The sequence below is a fragment of the Miscanthus floridulus genome, chromosome 4 (assembly GCF_019320115.1).
Source record: "Miscanthus floridulus cultivar M001 chromosome 4, ASM1932011v1, whole genome shotgun sequence".
In the NCBI taxonomy this organism is placed as follows: domain Eukaryota; kingdom Viridiplantae; phylum Streptophyta; class Magnoliopsida; order Poales; family Poaceae; genus Miscanthus; species Miscanthus floridulus.
Window position 1 is genome coordinate 112,247,492 of NC_089583.1, and position 18,393 is coordinate 112,265,884.

Consider the following 18,393-nt stretch of genomic DNA (forward strand, 5'->3'; position numbering starts at 1 on the left):
GTAACGAACTAAACTAAATTAAATGAAACTTATGAAACCCGCAAAATATATCGTCTGGGATTGTTAATGTAATAGTTAAGGGTTAGGAAAGACCTCACAATGTTAGTATTGTACTTTGATCATGTACTAAAGCATGCACTTTGTGCCTCCTCGCCCAATGATGAATGGTATGTACTCCCTATTCACCTATAATGTTGAGATAAATTTGTAATCTTCATTCAATTTCATCCAAATAGGTGAGTACCTTTGTACTTGTTACAAAGATAATCCCTCCATCTTATTTTTTGTCGAATTTAAGATTGATTAATTCCTAGAGAATAAGAAATTTGGTTATTTGCCATTTCTATCATAGGCTTCACAAAACTGCCTCTTGGGATTTCCTCCTGCTCCACGGATGACTTGTGGTAACTGATACATGGTGGTAGCCCTATCCGGCTGATGTAATTCACCATGTTCGGACGGGTTATGAAACATGTAGGACTATCTGTCGGTATAGTTTAACACTTTTCTCATCCCTTTCACCGTTAAACTGGCCTGATGTCCCTAAGTGAATCCCAAGAACTTGAATCTTCAGTTCTTCAAAGTAATATTCACCTTTTTTGCTATCATAGAGCGAACTTCACTCTTAATTTATACGCTTCTCGTTCTTCTTGAAAATTGATACTCTGGTATGCTCTCATGAGCCTACGTTGACATATGTGCGCTTATAGATTTACCCCTCTGCCTTATCTAGTGTCAACGGGCGCAAGCCTAAAGTGGCCCCACAAGGTCACTAGGAGTCGGAATTCTTTTTTTCAATAAAGGAAGTTTTGGTTGATATCAACGCAACTACATTAAGTTGATAAAACTATCTTGAGATCGCGTCTGGCCTCTACACAACTAGGTACGCGCAGCCTAAAAGACTAAAAAAGGTTTGGTGCTTAAGACAAACGCACCACTAAAAATCAGTCCGCAAATTAGATTTACCATCCATGTGTTTGGATAAGAAAAAAATAGTCACTTGTTCCAATAGTCGAAACGCCATAGTAATCAACACACATGTATCTGATTTCTAAAAAAACAAGCTATGAACGAATATATCGGATAATAAGGTAGACAATCTGCAAAGCTGTAGAAGCGCTTTTTTCCTACCCAAAATCATGTCATTCATGTTTACTTGTTTAGTTTAAGCCACAAGGACTAACAAGAAGTTGCCGCTACCAGTAGAGCTAGCTGTGTCAAATCCTTACTAACACTCCCTAGTCATTCACCAGACATGTACGCCACACCGTACCCCGCGGATGCGAATCACTCCTGTAGCCCATTAACCATATAATAAGGTAAATCGACATTAAAGAAAGACACTTAATTATCTAAAAAACAACACTTCATATTACCGTGCCAATTCCCGATTTTCTTTGTTTGCACAGTATAAGACAAACATTCAGCGCTAAATGATCCAGCGTGCAGAAGTTGTCTTTTTTTTTAAATTCTTTTTCTCGAATACGTAAAATATTTACGTATCATTGTAACTAAGAAAAAGAGTTTAATCATACAAACCACGCGTTTCTGACGAGCGCCCTCAGAGGTCTTATAGCCATAGGCTGGACCGTCATAGCAAACAACTCCAAGCTTTGATATTACATAAAGGTCAACAACCGAGCTAAGAGCAGCGCTACATCCTACGAAGCTGGACGCCTCCGCTGCTGGTTGCGCGATCCTTCTCCAGTGTCCGAGAAGAGTTTTCTACCTGCCTTGGTGTTGGTCGCTGGGAATAACTCGTCCAGAGCTTCAACTTGACTCGACGTCTAGTTCCCTGCGAAAATGGCGTCGTATGCTTCTTTGGACGCGGAAGAAACTGCTGCCGCCGGTGGCGCGATGTCCATCCTCTTCATGAGTAGTATCTTGCTCCGCTTTGAGGTCGATACGTGCGGCAAGCAGCAATTCGCCTAATCTTGATTGGCAGGGGGCGCCTTGTTACCGCCTTCTGCCTTGGCGAACTGGTGATCAATGATGATTTTCTCTTGTACTGCACTTTATGGGTAAACCTTGCGAGACGTCAAACAGCCTCACGAGGCGTGGGTGTCGGGTCGTCGGGGTGCGCGTGCTCACCGTGATCTTGTCTTCGCCGTCGAGTTCTCCCACCGAGGCGCCGTGAGCTATGACAGCTCCTGCACCAGCGACAACACGAGTGAGCAGCCGTTGCTGGAGAACAGCTGGTTCGTGCAAAAGTTGTCCTCCGCGCGAGCTTCTTCGATCCTTCGTTGGACAAGGCGCTCGAGAAGATTCAAAGAAGATTAGTCAAAGGATAACCACAAAAGGACAAAACCATGGAGTTTCTTCGAGGTGCCAGCTGTTCACTTGCAAGAGCTACTAGAATAGAGCAAGTGACCCTTATTGTGCCGCCGTTGACCTCTCAAAGCATACACACTTTCAATCTTGCTGGCCCTGTGCCGTGAGCTAAGCTCTCTCGATTAACCCATGGCTATGATCCTAGATGCGTTCGTGCCCATGCTGGGGCGAATGGTCGCTGACGCCGTGAAGGAGAGGCTTGACATGCTTCTCGGCGTGCCCGGGGAGATGGAAAGGCTCGAGGTCACACTGGAGGACCTCGTCAATGTTCTCGGCGATGCCGAGATGAAGCGCATCACCGACACGGCCGTCGACGCCTGGGTCCGGGAGCTCAAGGACGTCATGTACGACGCCGACGACGTCCTCGACCAGCGGCGGATGGAGGCCTGCGGCGGCGACGCGCCCAAGCGCTCGTTCCCTGGCGTCGGCTGCTGCGTGCCCCTCTTCACGTGCTTCCGGGACCCGGTGCTCGCGCACGACATGGCGGCGCAAATCAAGGAGCTGAACCGGAGGCTGGAGAGCGTCCGCCGTCGGAGCTCCATGTTTCGCTTCGTCAGTGCTTCGTCCTCGTCCGTCCCCCTCCGGCAGCAACCGGCATCCACCAGCAACGGTAAGACGAGCTCGGTGATCGTCCACGCCGATCTTGTCGGGGAGAAGATCGAGCAGGACGCGAACGCGCTGGTGGAGGCGTTGACCACCGACGACCAGAGAGAAAATGTCATCGTCGTCGGCATCACAGGCGCCGGCGGGATCGGGAAGACCACCCTCTCCAAGAGGGTCTTCGCAGACCAGCGCGTGCGTGACGAGTTCGACCTCAGGGTTTGGGTGTGCGTGTCGCAGGACGTGAATGAGGCTGACCTGCTGTGGTCGGTAATGGTTGGCGCCGGAGGCGGCCACCACCACCACCACGACGCCACGCCGGACAGGTCGTCGCTCGAGCCCGCGCTCCAGCGGGGCGTCTCAGGAAAGAAGGTCCTGCTCGTGTTGGACGACGTGTGGAGCGAAGTGGCCTGGAACGAGGTGCTCCAGAACGCGTTCAGGGCCGGTGCTCGTGGTGGCACCAGAGTGCTCGTCACGACGAGGAAAGTGACGGTTGCTCGGCAGATGAAGGCCGTGCACATCCACTGGGTGAAGAAGCTGAAGCCTGAAGATGGGTGGCGCCTACTCAAGAACCAGGTTAGAATGCTTCTTTTCCGTGTCTTCTACAGCCTGAGCAACTGGTTTTTTGCTTGAGATTTTAGGGAGCGTTTGAATCAGCCGCTGTGGCTGCAGCTGCGGCTGCACACAGTGCTAGATGTGTCTGCAGCTTTAGCCGCAGCTACAGTAGCTGCCAAGATTTTCCCTAGAATCAGCCTCATTGGTTGCATATCAAAGAAATCAAAACAATGGAACAACCTTGATCTGTTTTTTCGTGTTTCTTGGAAGATGTAATCCGTTATGCAGAAGCCACCACATGAACATGCACACCGATTTGGGTACCTCAACGGTCAAATCTTTGCTCAAGCCGTTCCAGGGGGGAAAAACTTGGCTCGTGCCATATCTTCTCTTGCCGAAATTTGAACAGTACTGGTCTCCACAGTACTGCAATTCTTGTACTAGCTATAAAAAAAATAACCTAAACTTATCTGACAAAAGAAAACTCTTTTGGACAAAACTGTTAACCTCCAGGCACTGACTTATGCATCCAGAGACATATAGGGCCATGAGGACTTGGACCAACTGGGCCCTGTCATTTTTATTCCCATTTGGATTAGTACATGGTCTGATGGCCACCACCTGATAAAGCATTGAAGCATCAATCTTCAACACATATTGTATAGGATGAATGGAGATACATAAAAAAGGGGCGTACCCAGTGCAAAGAGCTCCCGATCTGTGCGGGGTCTAGGGAATGGTGTCAATGTTTAAATTTTTTGTGAGAATGTTAGAAGCAAATATGTATGATATCCTGTACGATTCAGATTAGCAACATTTAATGCCTACAACATATATGAGTCGAAAACTTAAGTTACCATCTGTTTCTCATGTAGTCGTGTGGTTGTTTCTTTGTCCTTTTTTAATCATCAATACTGCAATATCGTCCATTTATTTATAACATGGTATAAGAAAGGAAGATAACCAAATGAAAATATCTAGATGCACCACTTCACCCAACAAAATTTGGCGTAATAACTCCAGTTAAGAGTGGTATTTCTGGAAGCGAAAAGTACTAGTATAGTTTAAATGTTTTCCACATATTGTCTACTTTAGCGAAAGATACCAAAAGAAGGGAGACTCTTACTTGCCATGGCTATCTTCCCATCAAAGCCATCGACCTCTTGATCAACAGTTTACACATATCCCACATATGATCTTCAAGGACTTAAAGACCAAACATAATCACTCACCGTGGGTTCCCCAGCTACTGTACGGACTAAAACAAGATCCTCCTTGCGAAGGGCTCGGCCTCATGTCCTAAGATCATAGCAATAAATAGTTTCATCATGTGTGATCCACTGTACTATTCAATACAGACATACAGAATTAATTTGACCACAGTTGTTATACAATTTTCAAGAGAAATATGGTAAGGAACTTAATCATACTTTATGTTTGATCAGGTTGTCTTGGGCAGGAATCCAACTGATATAGAAAATTTTAAAGACATCGGTATGGAGATTGTCACAAGATGTGATTGCTTGCCACTTGCGATTAAGACAGTGGGTGGACTATTGTGCACAAAAGAAAGAACATCTAGAGACTGGGAGGAAGTTTCAAGGAGTGCTGCATGGTCTGTCGCAGGACTACCTGAAGAAGTTCATAATGCCATTTATTTGAGCTATGCCGATTTGCCACCTCACCTGAAACAATGTTTCCTGCACTGCTCCCTTTTTCCAAAAGACGAAGTTATCAAACGGGTGGATGTTGTTCAAATGTGGATCGCTGAGGGATTTGTACAAGATGATGGAGGAACCTCAACACTACTTGGAGATGTAGGAAACATGTTTTACAAAGAATTAGTCATGCGTAACCTACTTGAGCCTGATGACCAATATTATGATCAATCAGGATGCACAATGCATGATCTTCTTCGATCATTTGCCAATTATTTGGCAAAAGATGAAGCATTAGTTCTTACACAGGGCCAAACTTTATGCAGCATGAAGACAAAAACTAAGCCGCGTCGGCTGTCCATAGCAACCGAAAATGTGCTCCCAAGTACCTTCAATAATCAGAAGCAACTAAGGGCACTAATGATACTCCGAAGCACCACAGCTGAGCTGGATAAGTTTTTGCATGACCTGCCTAAGCTACGAGTACTACATCTCGGGGGTGTAAATCTCACAACCTTGCCGCCTTCTTTGTCTGATCTGAAGCATTTAAGATACTTGGAGCTGTCTGGTACCATGATAAATACAATCCCAGACTCGATTGGAGACTTGAAATATCTGCAATATATTGGTCTGATAAATTGTATAAATTTGTTCAGTCTTCTTGGGAGCATAGTGAGGCTGCATAAGTTGAGAGCTCTTCACATCAAGGGGGCCAGTGTGAATAAAATCCCCAAGGGGATAGGGAAACTACAAAATCTTGTTGAGTTAACTGGTTTTTAACACAAAATGATGATACTACAGGTTGGAACAGTCTGGAAGAGCTAGGCCACCTGTCCCAACTCAGCCTCTTGTATCTAAGCAACCTAGAGAAAGCACGGACTAGCTCCGTGGCTAAGAAACCAAACCTCCAAGGCAAGCACCACCTTAGATACTTAAGCTTGGAGTGCACAACAAGAATTGGTAGTGGAAGTCAGATCAAAGATAACATACAACAGGATAAACATCAAATTGAGGATGTCTTTGAAGAGCTCTGTCCACCGACTTGCCTCGAAAACCTCTCACTACTTGGATTTTTTGGACATCAACTTCCTAAATGGATGAGCTCAGGTAAGATGGCTCTTAAGTACCTAAGATCAATAAAACTCGAAGATTGTACCAATTGTGAGCAGCTCCCTGCATTGGGCCATCTCCTGAGTTTAGATTTCCTGCTGATCAAACATGCGCCATCTATTACGAGAATTGGAAATGAATTTTTTCGCAGCAGCAATGTTACACAGATGAACCAACAGATGTTGTTCCCAAGGCTGGAGAAACTTGGATTTGATAGGTTGGATGGATGGGAAGAATGGATATGGGGCAAGGAACTTGAGCAGGCAATGCCGAACATCTTTTCTCTGAAGATCACAAAATGCAAGCTGAAGTATTTCTCCCCGGGGCTTGTGCATCAAACCAGGGCCTTAAAAGAATTGATCATATCTGAAGCTTGCAATTTGACATCTGTCGCAAACTTCCTCCTCCTCAGCGATCTACATCTCTATGCCAACCCAACTCGAAATGCTTGCTAATCTCCCTAAATTACGAAGACTTTCGGTTATCCAATGCCCCAAGTTGAATGTACTCATGGGTTTAACAGAACTGCAAAGCATTACATTGCAGGACTATGGTGCAGAATTGTTTCCACAGTACTTGGAAGAAACCAGTGCTGCAAAGCTAGAGGTTTTCTGTAATGAAGAACTCTTTAAACTAATAATCCTGTAAGAAGGTTCAGAGTGGTGCAAGATCAAGAATATCCAAAATGTTAAACCATATGCTCCCAAAGGAGGTGACCGTAAAGGATGGTATGCATTATACACTAAGGAACCGTTTAGCCTCACCACAAACAACAAGGGGTGTGAAATATTTGAAATTGCATAGTCCTAATGATTGTTGAGTTAATTCATCTAGAGCTGAATGGCGAACTGTCTCTCATCATGCTTGAGTCCATGTTCATTAACTGTACATTGGAAGACTTTGATTCAGATAAAAATATTGTTGTGCTAAGGACTTCCCGAAACAAGTTTGTTCCATTAGTGTATCCAGCAGGTGATTTTGTTAGTTAGCCCCCCAGTGAAAAATTCTAGATGCTTTAGCTCTTCAGTCTGAAGGGCGGGCCTGGTGCAAGCGGTAGAGTCTTACCGCCTGTGACCGGAAGGTCTCGGGTTCGAGTCGCGGTCTCCTCGCATTGCACAGACGAGGGTAATGCTTGCCACTGACACCCTTCCCAGACCCCGCACAGAGCGGGAGCTCTCTGCACTAGGTACGCCTTACCATTTACTATGAAAACATAACCGTCAAAGTTAGCAACATCTTTCTGCAATAAGCCTACTACATTAATGTGTTTTTTATGTGACTAATCCAAGGAAACCGAGAAAAATAACATTGTTGAAGATACAAAACTTTTATAGAGTACAATTTAAATTGACATAGTATTTATGAAAAGCAGCACTAAGGATTTATAATTTTATTTACTCATTTATTTTTCACCAGGTGCGTTTGACATTTTTTCCAGTAGGCCACACCACGCAATTACAGGCACGAAATGGCAAAGATCTGTTGACTGGTGAGTTTGGCAGAACATGAACAGAAGAGCTCCTAGCTGCCATGCGACGCGCTGATAGAGACTGGTTTAGCCCAGGAACCATCGGAAGCAGGGCAGACCTGGGCCTAGGGCCTCTAGGACCTCGGCCATGGCCCAGTAACACTTCGTCTATGTAGTTCCACCCCACAAACATTAGGCCCAGCAACAAAGGGACTAAAGTACTCGCTACTGCCCGCACAGCGCACGCACTGACGCACGGGAGCTCCGCTTGCCCGCTCTCTCTCTGTCCCCGCCGCCGCTACACCAGGGATCTTCGCCGGCGACGAGCACTCACTAGGTATTCCCACCCCTTCTCTTCCCTGCCTGTTGTGCGAAACCGAGCACTCTCTAACTTAAAGCTATTTGGCGATTTTATTGATGCCTACCAACTTGCAATGTTTTGAAAAAATTATCGGGTGCGTTCTCTAGGACGAGCCGACGCCCCGCGCAGAAGACCACCCCCCGTGGTGCTGGCGCCCATCACGAAGCCCCTTCACCGGCCAAAAGCTCTGCCAGCAAACCCTCAAGCTAGTGCGCTGAGGTTTATTACAATTCTTTCCTCGCACTATTTTCGGTTCAAACCGGTTTCTTCCCTGCCGGTCGGATTCGATTCTGGGCGATTTTGCAGCCTCGTAGGTCAAGTGCCTGGAGCGGGGAGTCAAGAGGTCGTCGAGCACATCCTCCGCCGTGGGAACAAAGGGTTAGTACTTTTTAGTTATTTCCTCTGCTTGTTCGGTGCTTGGTAACTTGTACTACTTGCTTGCCTATTTGTATTTGGCAATGTAAAATCCCATTGACTGATAGAGCAGAGTAAGTTTTGTGCATCTTCTTCTAGGAAATGCATCATGCACCATGAAACATCAAATTGCCCCGCATTCTTTATTCTATTCTTTTGCTTTGGCAGTAGGATGTAATATAATTACAACCATGATACTGAATAGGATTAATATTTTGGTGCCAGATCGTGTATTGAATTATACAGAACAGATACCCTGTTAAAATCCTCCTGGTTCCACTACTACTAGCCAGGCCATGGCTGCAGCAGAGGCGTGGGCGCGGCAGGAGAAAGTGAGAAAGTTCGAGGAGTTCGTGGACCAGCGGTTGAAACCCGACCTTGCCAACGCCATCGCACAGCGCGACAAGGTGTTTGAGCAGCAGAAGACCTTGTAAATCCCACTGAACTTTCTTCTGTCAATCGATTCCAATTTTCCATGTTTCTGGTGGTAGGACATTTGCAGGGCCTATTTGTAGCATATTAGCTTTGTCTATTGCAACTTGTTCTGATGATGGCGCTTTTCTGGATGCCGAGCAGCTTGAATTTGAAGAGGAACATTGAAAATTTGGAGAGGAATGGTGTTACCAGCATGCGGTCCATGGTTAATCTTGGCTCGGAGGTGTACATGCAAGCAGAAGTGTAAGCCTTGCCCCTTCACCAATTCTCAACCAACCAAGAGAATGCTTACAGTGTTTACATTACCCAATCAAATAGATTGAGATTTTCAGTTGAAATACCTGGTATACCCTAAACATGCAAAAGGTCTGGAATATGACTTACTTTTATTTCTGACTGAAAATTAGAAATAGTGTTTACGGTGATTGCCCTGTTCTAAAAATAGGTGTTTGGCTGTTTACACATATGGAAAAGAGACTGTATAACAAGCAGATTAGTTTTGCAATTGAGGTCATTGATTTGTAGGTTATAATATAGGAAGCAAACTTGGAACTTTCTCATCTTGATACGCTCTCAAGCTAGTTTTTATTTTTAACTTCAGTCTTACCTATTTTTCTTTAACAAGCTGTTATTTAGGTTCGTAAAGTTAGAATAGTTGAGGAAACTTAATAAGGAACTAACAATGTCGCTTCTCTTGAAACATGGGTGATAAAGTCTTTCTATATATGCCTAAATTAGATTTCATGAACTGCTGAGATCTGAATGTTCCTTGTTGTGTGATGATTCTGTAGACCGGACACAAGGTATATTTTTGTGGATATTGGTCTAGGTTTTCATGTGGAATTTACTTGGCAAGAAGCTTACAGTTCATATCTGTAAGAGAGGCAAGGTTGACTAGGTAAGTCAATTCTGATGTTAGAATTTTTTAGTATGATATATTTCTTTGATGCAGCATCCTGTTCTGTTAAAGTGAGTTTCCAAAAATGATATTGATTATTGATGTCTGGGAAAGATTCTGGTATTTTGTGCTTGCTGGTCAATACGGTGCTTGACATCCAAAAAAAAGATAATTACTTGTGAGTTTTCTAGTAGGAAATGCAGATTTTAGCTCCAAAGGGAAAGAAAAAAGCAGATGCAGATAAAAGAAAAAAAATGTGGATGAAGATATTGCTATATTAGCTCTAAATCCTGGTAAAAAAATTATGATTTGGGACTTCGGAGCATCTAATCTAATAAATGTACGTATTTAGTTTTGTTGGAGCTTGTCTTCATCAGACATCATCCGTAGAATGTGCAGAATATCATAGAGCTGGTTATAGCATGTTACTTGTGCCTTTGACAAATATGCCCACGTGTTGCTATAAACGAATCCATATGGATACGTTGTCACACTATGAGGGTAAATGTGATTTTTTGTTGTTGTAAAAGTGTGTCCATTATATATCTTTCTATGCCATTTTTAACGATAATAAAAATAGTAAGCAAGATGAGCAAGCCAACTCTCAATTATCAACTTAGCATTACTTTCCAAAAGGTGATTCCAGTAAGTATTTTTGGGTGATTCCAGTAAGTAATTTGGGTGAATAACGGAGGCTTGCATAGTCTTGGAAGCACACTCACCCAACGGACGAACCACACTAGCGGTTAGGGGGAGTGGGGGACAACTGCATGCCTCCTTCCATCTCTCGTTAATCTTGGAAGCACGTTCACGGGCTAGCGGGCAGAAGCTGTCGTACTGAAGAAAGCTGCCGCCTGATCCAATCCTGTGCCATCATCCATGGCGATCTGCTGGGATCGCGTGACGGGAGGGAATATGGCAGTCTACGTCGAGGATGGGAGGAGTCACGTGCGGGACGAGCCAAGATTGATGGGAGACTTGTGATCTGATCTGATTTCTGTTCTGGCTTTGAAGTTGAAGCTGTTCTTTTTTTTGTTAGACGTGATCCGTGAGGACAAAATTGGAGTAGGTGGGAACACACAGAGATCAGGATGGAAAAAAAGGTGCAAGCGAGGGATGGATAATTTTTCTTTTTCATGTTTCTTAGTTTCTTCGTTTTATTATGTAGGCGGACAGTTTCCCTTCTGAACTTCGGATTGCTTAGTTTTCTTGCATTCATTTTTTCTTCCAACTGGTTTTTTCCACATGTGGGAGGAGATGAATGATGGACGAAGAAAAACGAGGGAGAAAATTACTCCTTTTAATGTTAGGTAGAGATTGGTATGGCAACATTATTGGTAAAAGCTACTCCGGGGGAATGGTCAGTGCTGGTTTGTACGGTCATTATTGGTATTTGGAGATCAATAGTTTCATATGCTCTGGGGGAATGGTCAGTGCTGGATTTATCAGGATAAAAGAATAGCCATATCAAAACCACTAATTCACTGTGCTACAGTGAATTACAGGTCCACAGTTGAATAGGTACATGTTGTCTATGCTCTTTTAGCCTGGTCTGGGATTTTGTTCTATTGATCTCTAAACCCTCTAGTTTAGACAACTCATCCGTCATAGTATAGTCTAAGCATTGACTGGAGAGGCTTTGTTGGACATCAGTTTTGTTGCAAGGATATAAATCACAGATTCGATGGTCTTGTTAGTGCTAATATATCTTGTTACGCGATGGAAGACATCTTTCCGTTGAATTTCAATAGCAAGTTAGCCACTCAATCTAAGCAGATCTTCTGAAGTGATTGTTCATATTTGTGTACCCTGAAGTCTGATTCCAGAAGTATCACATTATACTCTTGAAACACATCAGGCTTCTTAGAGAGAAGCTTCACTGTTTAAGCTTGACTGCTAGCATTATAGTTTTTATCTCTTTGTCTGATCCTGTGATCCTGTGTTTTATTCGTTTATGGTCGAACACTTTCCTTCTGCATTTTTGGGTTCTTTCATGGTTAAATACTCTAATCATGTTATATACTTGTTTAGATGTCCCTGAAGCAGCATTTGTTCAGATGTTAACCTTAGAAATCTTGCACCTTTGCAGGCAAATAGATGAATACACACATCTCATCGCAAGCATAAAAGCACAAATCAAGTTGGTATGTACAATGTATTATAATTGTCTAGGTGTTTCATTATGTCGTAGATCATACTCCCTTTGTTTCAAATTATAAGACGTTTTGGTCTTTTTAGATATGTTGCTTTTACCAGACATAGTGTATGTCTAAGTGCATAACATCTTATAATTTGGAATGGAGTAAATGAAAGGTGCTGCATTCTTGCATATGCCCTTATCTGCTTAGCCATTGGCAATTACACACGCAGGTATGTGAAGGTATCCGCGAAGTGCTGCAGCTTCCAGCGGAGAAAGAGTTATCGCCTAGGAATAGGTGGTAGAATTTGGTTCTCACTGGAGCAGGGGGTTGGTGTGCTGCCGTCGAATGTAGTGCAGTTCTGCAAACATGGTTCCATTTTTACATGACAACAACCTGGCGTCATCTCTGATGAACTCCTGCAGTTGAAACTATTGAGGTGTCGAGAGTATTTTTAGACCACACAACGAGGTTCCCCTTCGTACAACAATCTCTTTGACGGCACCACGTACAACTCATACTGATTTCTAAGTTTTAATTGCGTTGGCATATGGCCTCAAGGGGGTTGGTGCTGAAGTGCAGTGCACACCGGCGAAAGCGAAGCATCTTGCTCGCCGATTTGCAGTTTATTTGAGCCTCTTATGCAGGTTCAGGTTGAGCTCACATCACCCGGTAGTACGGCCTGCTGCCGATTCCGCACAAGCCTTCCCTGACCCCGACGCGCCTCTCCATGCGCACGTACCCATTCTCGCCCCACGCGTCACCCCACGAGTTCTTGACGATCCAGTACTTGTGGCCGCTGGCGCCGGTGTCGGCGCCGTACCCGACACAGTGACGGCGTGGTTGATTCCGGCGTCGCAGGGGCCCGACAGCACCCCGCCCCTGTAGTGCTGGAAGGTGGCGGCGTTGATGGACACGACGACCGGCTGCTGCGCCACAGCGAGCTCCAGCGCGGCCTCGCTGTTGGGCGCAACAGCCGCGCCGCCGCGGACCCTGCCCATGCGGATCCTGCCGCGCCTGCACCGCCCCTGCTTGCTCTCGTAGGGGTACTCCCATGTGGTGGCGAGGCCGCCGTTGCGCGCGACCCACCACATGGTCGTCGCGGGATCGTCGCCGTTGCAGCCGTAGTTGGGCGGGGACGCGCAGTCCACGAGCTCCTGCTCCGAGAGGGAGACGAGACGGCCCGTCCGCAGCTTGTACAGGCTCTCGATCGACGCCACCGCGGCGAACGCCCAGCAAGAGCCTGCAATGCAAGGACATGTCGTCACGAGGATGCTGGATACAAATGCATATATATCATGTTCATGGCACGTGGACAAGGCGTCATCTTTTGCTGACGTACGTACCACAGGTCATTTGGTGCTTGATGAGAGTCACAGCACCCCTGGCCCTCCAGTCGACGCTGTAGGGGACCTGGCCGAAGGCGTCGCCCGAGTAGCTGCTGTTGTGACTGTTAGGTTGATCTCTACCCGGCTCGGTGCAACGATCGAGTCGGATCCTGACTCGTGCCCTGATCGGGGGCGCCCAGCCGTACTCCTGACTGGTGGGCTCCCGTCGCGCAACGATATAAATAGGAGGTGGGGGCGGGGGGGGGGGGGGGCTCATGACATGAGGTTCGCTGCCACCCACAGAACCCCACTGTCGGTGTTTCGGACCGGGGGGTCCTCAACCAACTAGTGAATTTGAACTGCGTGCCCCTAATCCCGGATGGTGATGCAAAGAGACACAAGGTTTATACTGGTTCAGGCAATCGATGCCCTACGTCCAGTCCTGAGAGATAGATCTTGTATTCCTTGCACCGATGTGCTAGTAGTAGGGGGTTACAAGCACAGTGAGAGAGGGAGCTAATCCCAGGTCTCGGCAAGGTGTCGTGTGGGCCGCTTGAGACGTTGCTCTCAGGCGGCTGGGATGCGTGTGTGTGTGTTGCAGGGTGTTCTTCTCCGTCCGTCTCTAAGTGGCCCAAGTCCTCTCCTTTTATAGTTGAAGGGAGGGCAAGGACAGTACATGTGCTAGCTACACGGCGTCGTGCCAACAGGGGCGGCATGTCCGAGCCCTGTGGCCTGTTTCTGTGGCGGCGTGGTCGTCGGAGTGGTCCGTCCTTGGAGCACTGGGGGCGGCGTGCTAAGTCCCATCCGATCCTGTGCGTCGTGGGAGCCCCGGGACTGCCTCGGAGTGGGTGCGGCGGTGGACGTGCAAGCCGCTGTGGACGGACTGTGCGCGAGGCCGAGGCTTGGTCGGTGCCGAGGCTGCACCGCAGTGGGGGGTCTCGGCGGGCACGAACCCCGAGGTAGTCGAGACCTTGGTGTATAGTGCCGAGGCCCCGAGAGGGCGGCTGATCTGGCGCGCTGGCTTGGAGGCGGTGATGACCCAGGACAAGTAGTCCGCGCGATGTTGTTTTGAGGCGGGGATCGCGGGGTACAGTGCAGTGTGGGCGCTGATCGTGGGCACAGCGTCAGGATACAGTGACCGGTAATCCCCGCCGTACCCTGTCTCGACCGGTATGGGGCCGATGCGACCTTATGTCCCATCGGCCATCGTCTGGCTAGATTACGGGAGTGGTTGAAGTATTAATGGGACATGACGTGCTGTCGGGAAGACCGGCCGAGGGGAGGGGGGGGGGGGCGACGGACTGTGGATAAGCTGGCCTCGCGCGATACGGAGAATGAGGCCTCGCGCGAGATGGAGAACGGAGCCTCGTGCGAGACGGAGATCGACTCCTTGCCGAGGCCTTCCGCGAGAGGCCTCGCGCGATACGGAGAATTGCACCCCCTGCCGAGGCCTTCCGTGGAGAGCCTCGCGCGAGGCGGAGATTGCGTCAGGACGCCGAGACCTCCTGCGCGAGGCTCGAGGCGAGGCGGAGAGGCCTGGTGGGCTCGGACGTGGCGGGTGAGGGGCCCATGGCTTACCTTCTAGCTTTGTTTTTTGATGGGACTTAAGTGACCCCTTTGATGTTCGCTCGGGGTACCCCGTTCTAAGGTACCCGACAGTAGCCCCCGAGCCTCCGGGGGAGTGCGTGCACTCTCCCTGAGGGTTTGCCGAGGCTTGGTTTATACCCGCTCCCGTAGGAATTGGGTTTTGTTTCTTGAGGTTCGGTGGGTGCGCGCGAGCGCACCCGCCGGGTGTAGCCCCCGAGGCCCTGGAGGAGTGGAGTTACTCCTCCAGGGGCTTTTTTCGTTTTCGCGTTTGAGCGAGGAGTTTTTATCGCATTTGCCGAGCCCATAAGCGCAAGTTCGGGTTGCGGGGGTCTCGGCGAGGCTGCAGGAAAAGCCCTCTAGCCTCCGCACGGAGCGAGAGGTCCAGTCAGGGGTCCCCCTGACTTTGGGTATGACCCTCACGCTTCCTTTTCGCTCGGAAGGAGGGGTGGAATGTGCCGGGCTACCCTCGATGGGCACGAGCGTGGGCACTTCCGGTGAGCTGTTATCGGGTGAGTCCGAGTGGAGGCCCGTACCCCGTTCGCTAGGGGACGGCTAGCGGTCCTAGAGACGCACTCCAAGAGTACCAGAGGGCTTCTCTAGTGGGTGCCGAGGCCGTTCGCTGGGCCTCGGTGGCTCGGTGCCTCCCTACGGTGGGATCCCATTCGGAGACTTCCCTGCCGGTCTCGGACACGACTTAGGACGCCCCGAGCGATTGTTCGCTCGGGCCTCGGCCATTCGTAGGCTCGCCCCAAGGTCGTCCCTGACTCTGTTGCCCTGGGGCGGCTGTCGAAACCTCTGGAGGCCCAGCCTTCGAACCCCTGGACCGTAACGGGCTCGGTGCCCTTTATCGTATTTGTAACGAAACCTCTAGCGTGGACTTAGGACCGTTTGTCTTTGTCTTGGGTGCAAGAGGAGCCCCCGAGCCTCCGCCTAGGAGCAAGAGGGCGGTCAGGGGGTCCCCTGACTTTTCATCCGACCCTCACATATCCTTTTCGTTCGGACGGAGGGTTTGTTTGCCGAGCCCATTCTGGTCTCGGCAAGGTTGCAGGAAGAGCCCCTAGCCTCTGCGCGGAGCGAGAGGGCCATCGGGAGTTCCCCTGGCTTTTTATACGCCCCTCGCGCGTGAGGGTTTGTTTGCCGAGGCCCCTTTGGGGCGAGCCCGGGTCGTGGGGTCTCGGCGTATCTACAGGAAGAGCCCCCTAGCCTCTGCACAGGGCTGAGAGGGCCGTCAGGAGCTCCCCTAGTCTTTTTGTACGACCCTCACGCTTCCTTTTCGCTCGGAAGGAGGGTTTGTTTTGCCGAGCCCCTTTCGAGTGCGAGCCGGGGTCGCTGGGTCTCGGCAAGGTTGCAGGAAGAGCCCCTTAGCCTCTGCATAGAGCGAGAAGGCCGTCGGGGGTTCCCCTGACTTTTTGTACGACCCTCACGCTTCCTTTTCGCTCGGAAGGAGGGGTGGAATGTGCCTCGCTACCCTCGGTGGGCACGAGCGGTGGCACTTCCGGTGAGCTGTTATCGGGTAGTCCGAGTGGAGGCCCGAACCCCGTTCGCTAGGGGACGGCTAGCGGTCCAGAGACACACTCCAAGAGTACCAGAGGATTTCTCTAGTGGGTGCCGAGGCCGTTCGCTGGGCCTCGGTGGCTCGGTGCCTCCCTACGGTGGGATCCCATTCAGAGACCTTCCTACCGGTCTCGGACACGACTTTGGGCGTCCCAAGCGTTTCGCTTGCTTGGGTCTCGGCCCCGTATAGGCTCGCCCGCGGTCGTCCCTGACTCTGTTATCCTAGGGCGGCTGTCGAAACCCCTTGGGGCCCTAGCCTTCGAACCCCTGGACCGTAATAGGCTCAGAGCCTGGTTCCTTCATATGAAAGGAATAGGCCAGTGGGGAATATCTTCCCTATTGGCTCGGCAACGGGTGGCGTGCCTTTTGAGGTGGTTTTCTAGGGAGGCGAAACGATGCCTGCTGCCATAGTGGCCAAGCATGACGTGGTGGATGGGATGTAACTATTCTCGCATTTAATGAGGAAGATGTGGGCGCGTGGGCCGGCGAAATCGGCTCGTGGTTAACTGCACCGGATCGGGGGGGGGGGGGGAAACTTCCCCGATTTTGTCGCCCGTTCGCTTCGCCTTCTTCCTACATAAATACCCGAAGAGTCTCGCCCCTCCTCGTCTTACCTTGCCTGCATTAGCACTGCCTCCGTCGAGCCGTCGCTAGAGCAGCGGGTGCCAGGAAGAAGAGGGGAGAAGAGCGAGCCTAGGGAGAAAGCAAGAAAAAAGCAAAAGCATGGGAGAGAGAGAAAAACTCACCGCCGCACCCAATTCCTCCATCGCACCCATGGCCGGCGACATCGTCATTGTCGAGGCAGACCCCTGGGATCCATCGGACGTCATCGAGGAGATGCTTCAGTCGCTTGTCGATGGTGGACTCCTTCGCCCGGTGACAGACCCCACCAGGCCGGAGTGGATTGCTCCGTACGGCGAGCCAGAGCCGAGGCCTCAGCGACGGCTACGTCGTGAGCTTCGTCTCCTTTCACGAGCGCGGCCTCGGCGTCCCGGCGGATCGGTTCATGCGGGCGCTCCCGCACTACTACGGCGTGGAGCTCCACAACTTCAATCCCAACTCCATCGCTCAGGCGGCTATCTTTGTTGCCGTCTGCGAGGGGTATTTGGGGATTGCTCCCCATTGGGAGTTGTGGCTCCACCTATTCCGGGCGGGGCACACTACCAAGCCGACGGGCACGTCGGGTACGAGGAAGGCGACGAGGGCCGGCGGCTGCACTCTCCAAGTGCGCCAGGACCGCCTGCACCTCTACATCCTGGCCCAACTCGCGTCCTCCAATCGCCGGTGGTACACGAGTTGGTTCTACCTTCGCAACGACGACGGAGGACTTCCCCCCTACACTGGGCGGATTGTGGGGAGTTGCCCGGAGAGATGGAAGTACGGCGTCCCGAAGGACGACCAGCCCAAGCTGCAGCCGCTTCTGGAGGGGCTAGCGAGGCTATGGGGCCACGGTCTCACCGTGGCTGTGGTCGTGGCCGCCTTCCACCGCCGAAGGGTGCTGCCGCTGATGGCTCGCGCGGCGGCTGTTCGAGATGAAGCCGGGTGAGCCCATTGAGGGCACCCGGATGTCCTCCTCTGCCCTTTCCGACGAGGAAATTCTTCGTCGGGTGGGGGAGACGGTAGAGGCGAAGCTGAGGGGCGGCAACTTGACCCCTATCGCGATGCGGCCAGTCGCGGGGGTTCCTCTCGCTGGTAAGTCGTGTGCCGCTGTAGCCTCCGAGCCTCCTCAATCTCCCCTTACCCCTTGTTTCCTTATGCGGTCCGTCGTTCCTGCAGGGGATGAGGGACGTGCGCTCCTCTCCGCCGCCCGTTCCCGAGGACGCGAGGCGGCGGGCGATCAACCGCGCGCACGCCGACGCGCAGAAAAGCGGAAAGACGCCAAGGCGGCGAAGCGCACGAAGCAAATCCTCGCGCGCGAGGAGCTGGATAAGCGCCGCCGTCAACAACGGAAGGATG

At 49.9% G+C, this 18,393-nt stretch overlaps 2 protein-coding genes and 1 pseudogene across 2 annotated transcripts; 2 read left to right on the forward strand and 1 right to left on the reverse strand.

The window, feature by feature from the left end:
- Positions 1-2,460: 2,460 nt before the first annotated feature.
- On the forward strand, positions 2,461-6,709 carry LOC136549092 (putative disease resistance protein RGA4). The gene is made up of 4 exons (XM_066540391.1): positions 2,461-3,507; positions 4,932-5,101; positions 5,801-5,859; positions 5,946-6,709. Exons 1-4 carry the CDS (start codon positions 2,461-2,463, stop codon positions 6,707-6,709), a joined length of 2,040 nt encoding a protein of 679 aa, XP_066396488.1.
- A 1,212-nt stretch (positions 6,710-7,921) lies between these two features.
- On the forward strand, positions 7,922-12,417 carry LOC136552648 (uncharacterized; annotated as a pseudogene).
- LOC136549093 (ervatamin-B-like) lies at positions 12,283-13,324 on the reverse strand. The gene is made up of 3 exons (XM_066540392.1): positions 13,315-13,324; positions 12,792-13,211; positions 12,283-12,329 (listed from the first exon to the last, which is right to left on the reverse strand). Exons 1-3 carry the CDS (start codon positions 13,322-13,324, stop codon positions 12,283-12,285), a joined length of 477 nt encoding a protein of 158 aa, XP_066396489.1.
- Positions 13,325-18,393: the final 5,069 nt, after the last annotated feature.

Excerpts from the sequence above, each read along its gene's own strand:
- LOC136549092 (XM_066540391.1), top strand. The coding sequence starts at position 2,461 with ATGGCTATGATCCTAGATGCGTTCGTGCCCATGCTGGGGCGAATGGTC. Across the intron at positions 3,508-4,931 it reads GGCGCCTACTCAAGAACCAG|GTTGTCTTGGGCAGGAATCC; the intron begins GTTAGAATGCTT and ends ATGTTTGATCAG. Across the intron at positions 5,860-5,945 it reads TCTTCACATCAAGGGGGCCA|GTTGGAACAGTCTGGAAGAG; the intron begins GTGTGAATAAAA and ends ATGATACTACAG.
- LOC136549093 (XM_066540392.1), bottom strand. Across the intron at positions 12,330-12,791 it reads CCACGCCGTCACTGTGTCGG|AACTGCACTACATTCGACGG; the intron begins GTACGGCGCCGA and ends CCATGTTTGCAG.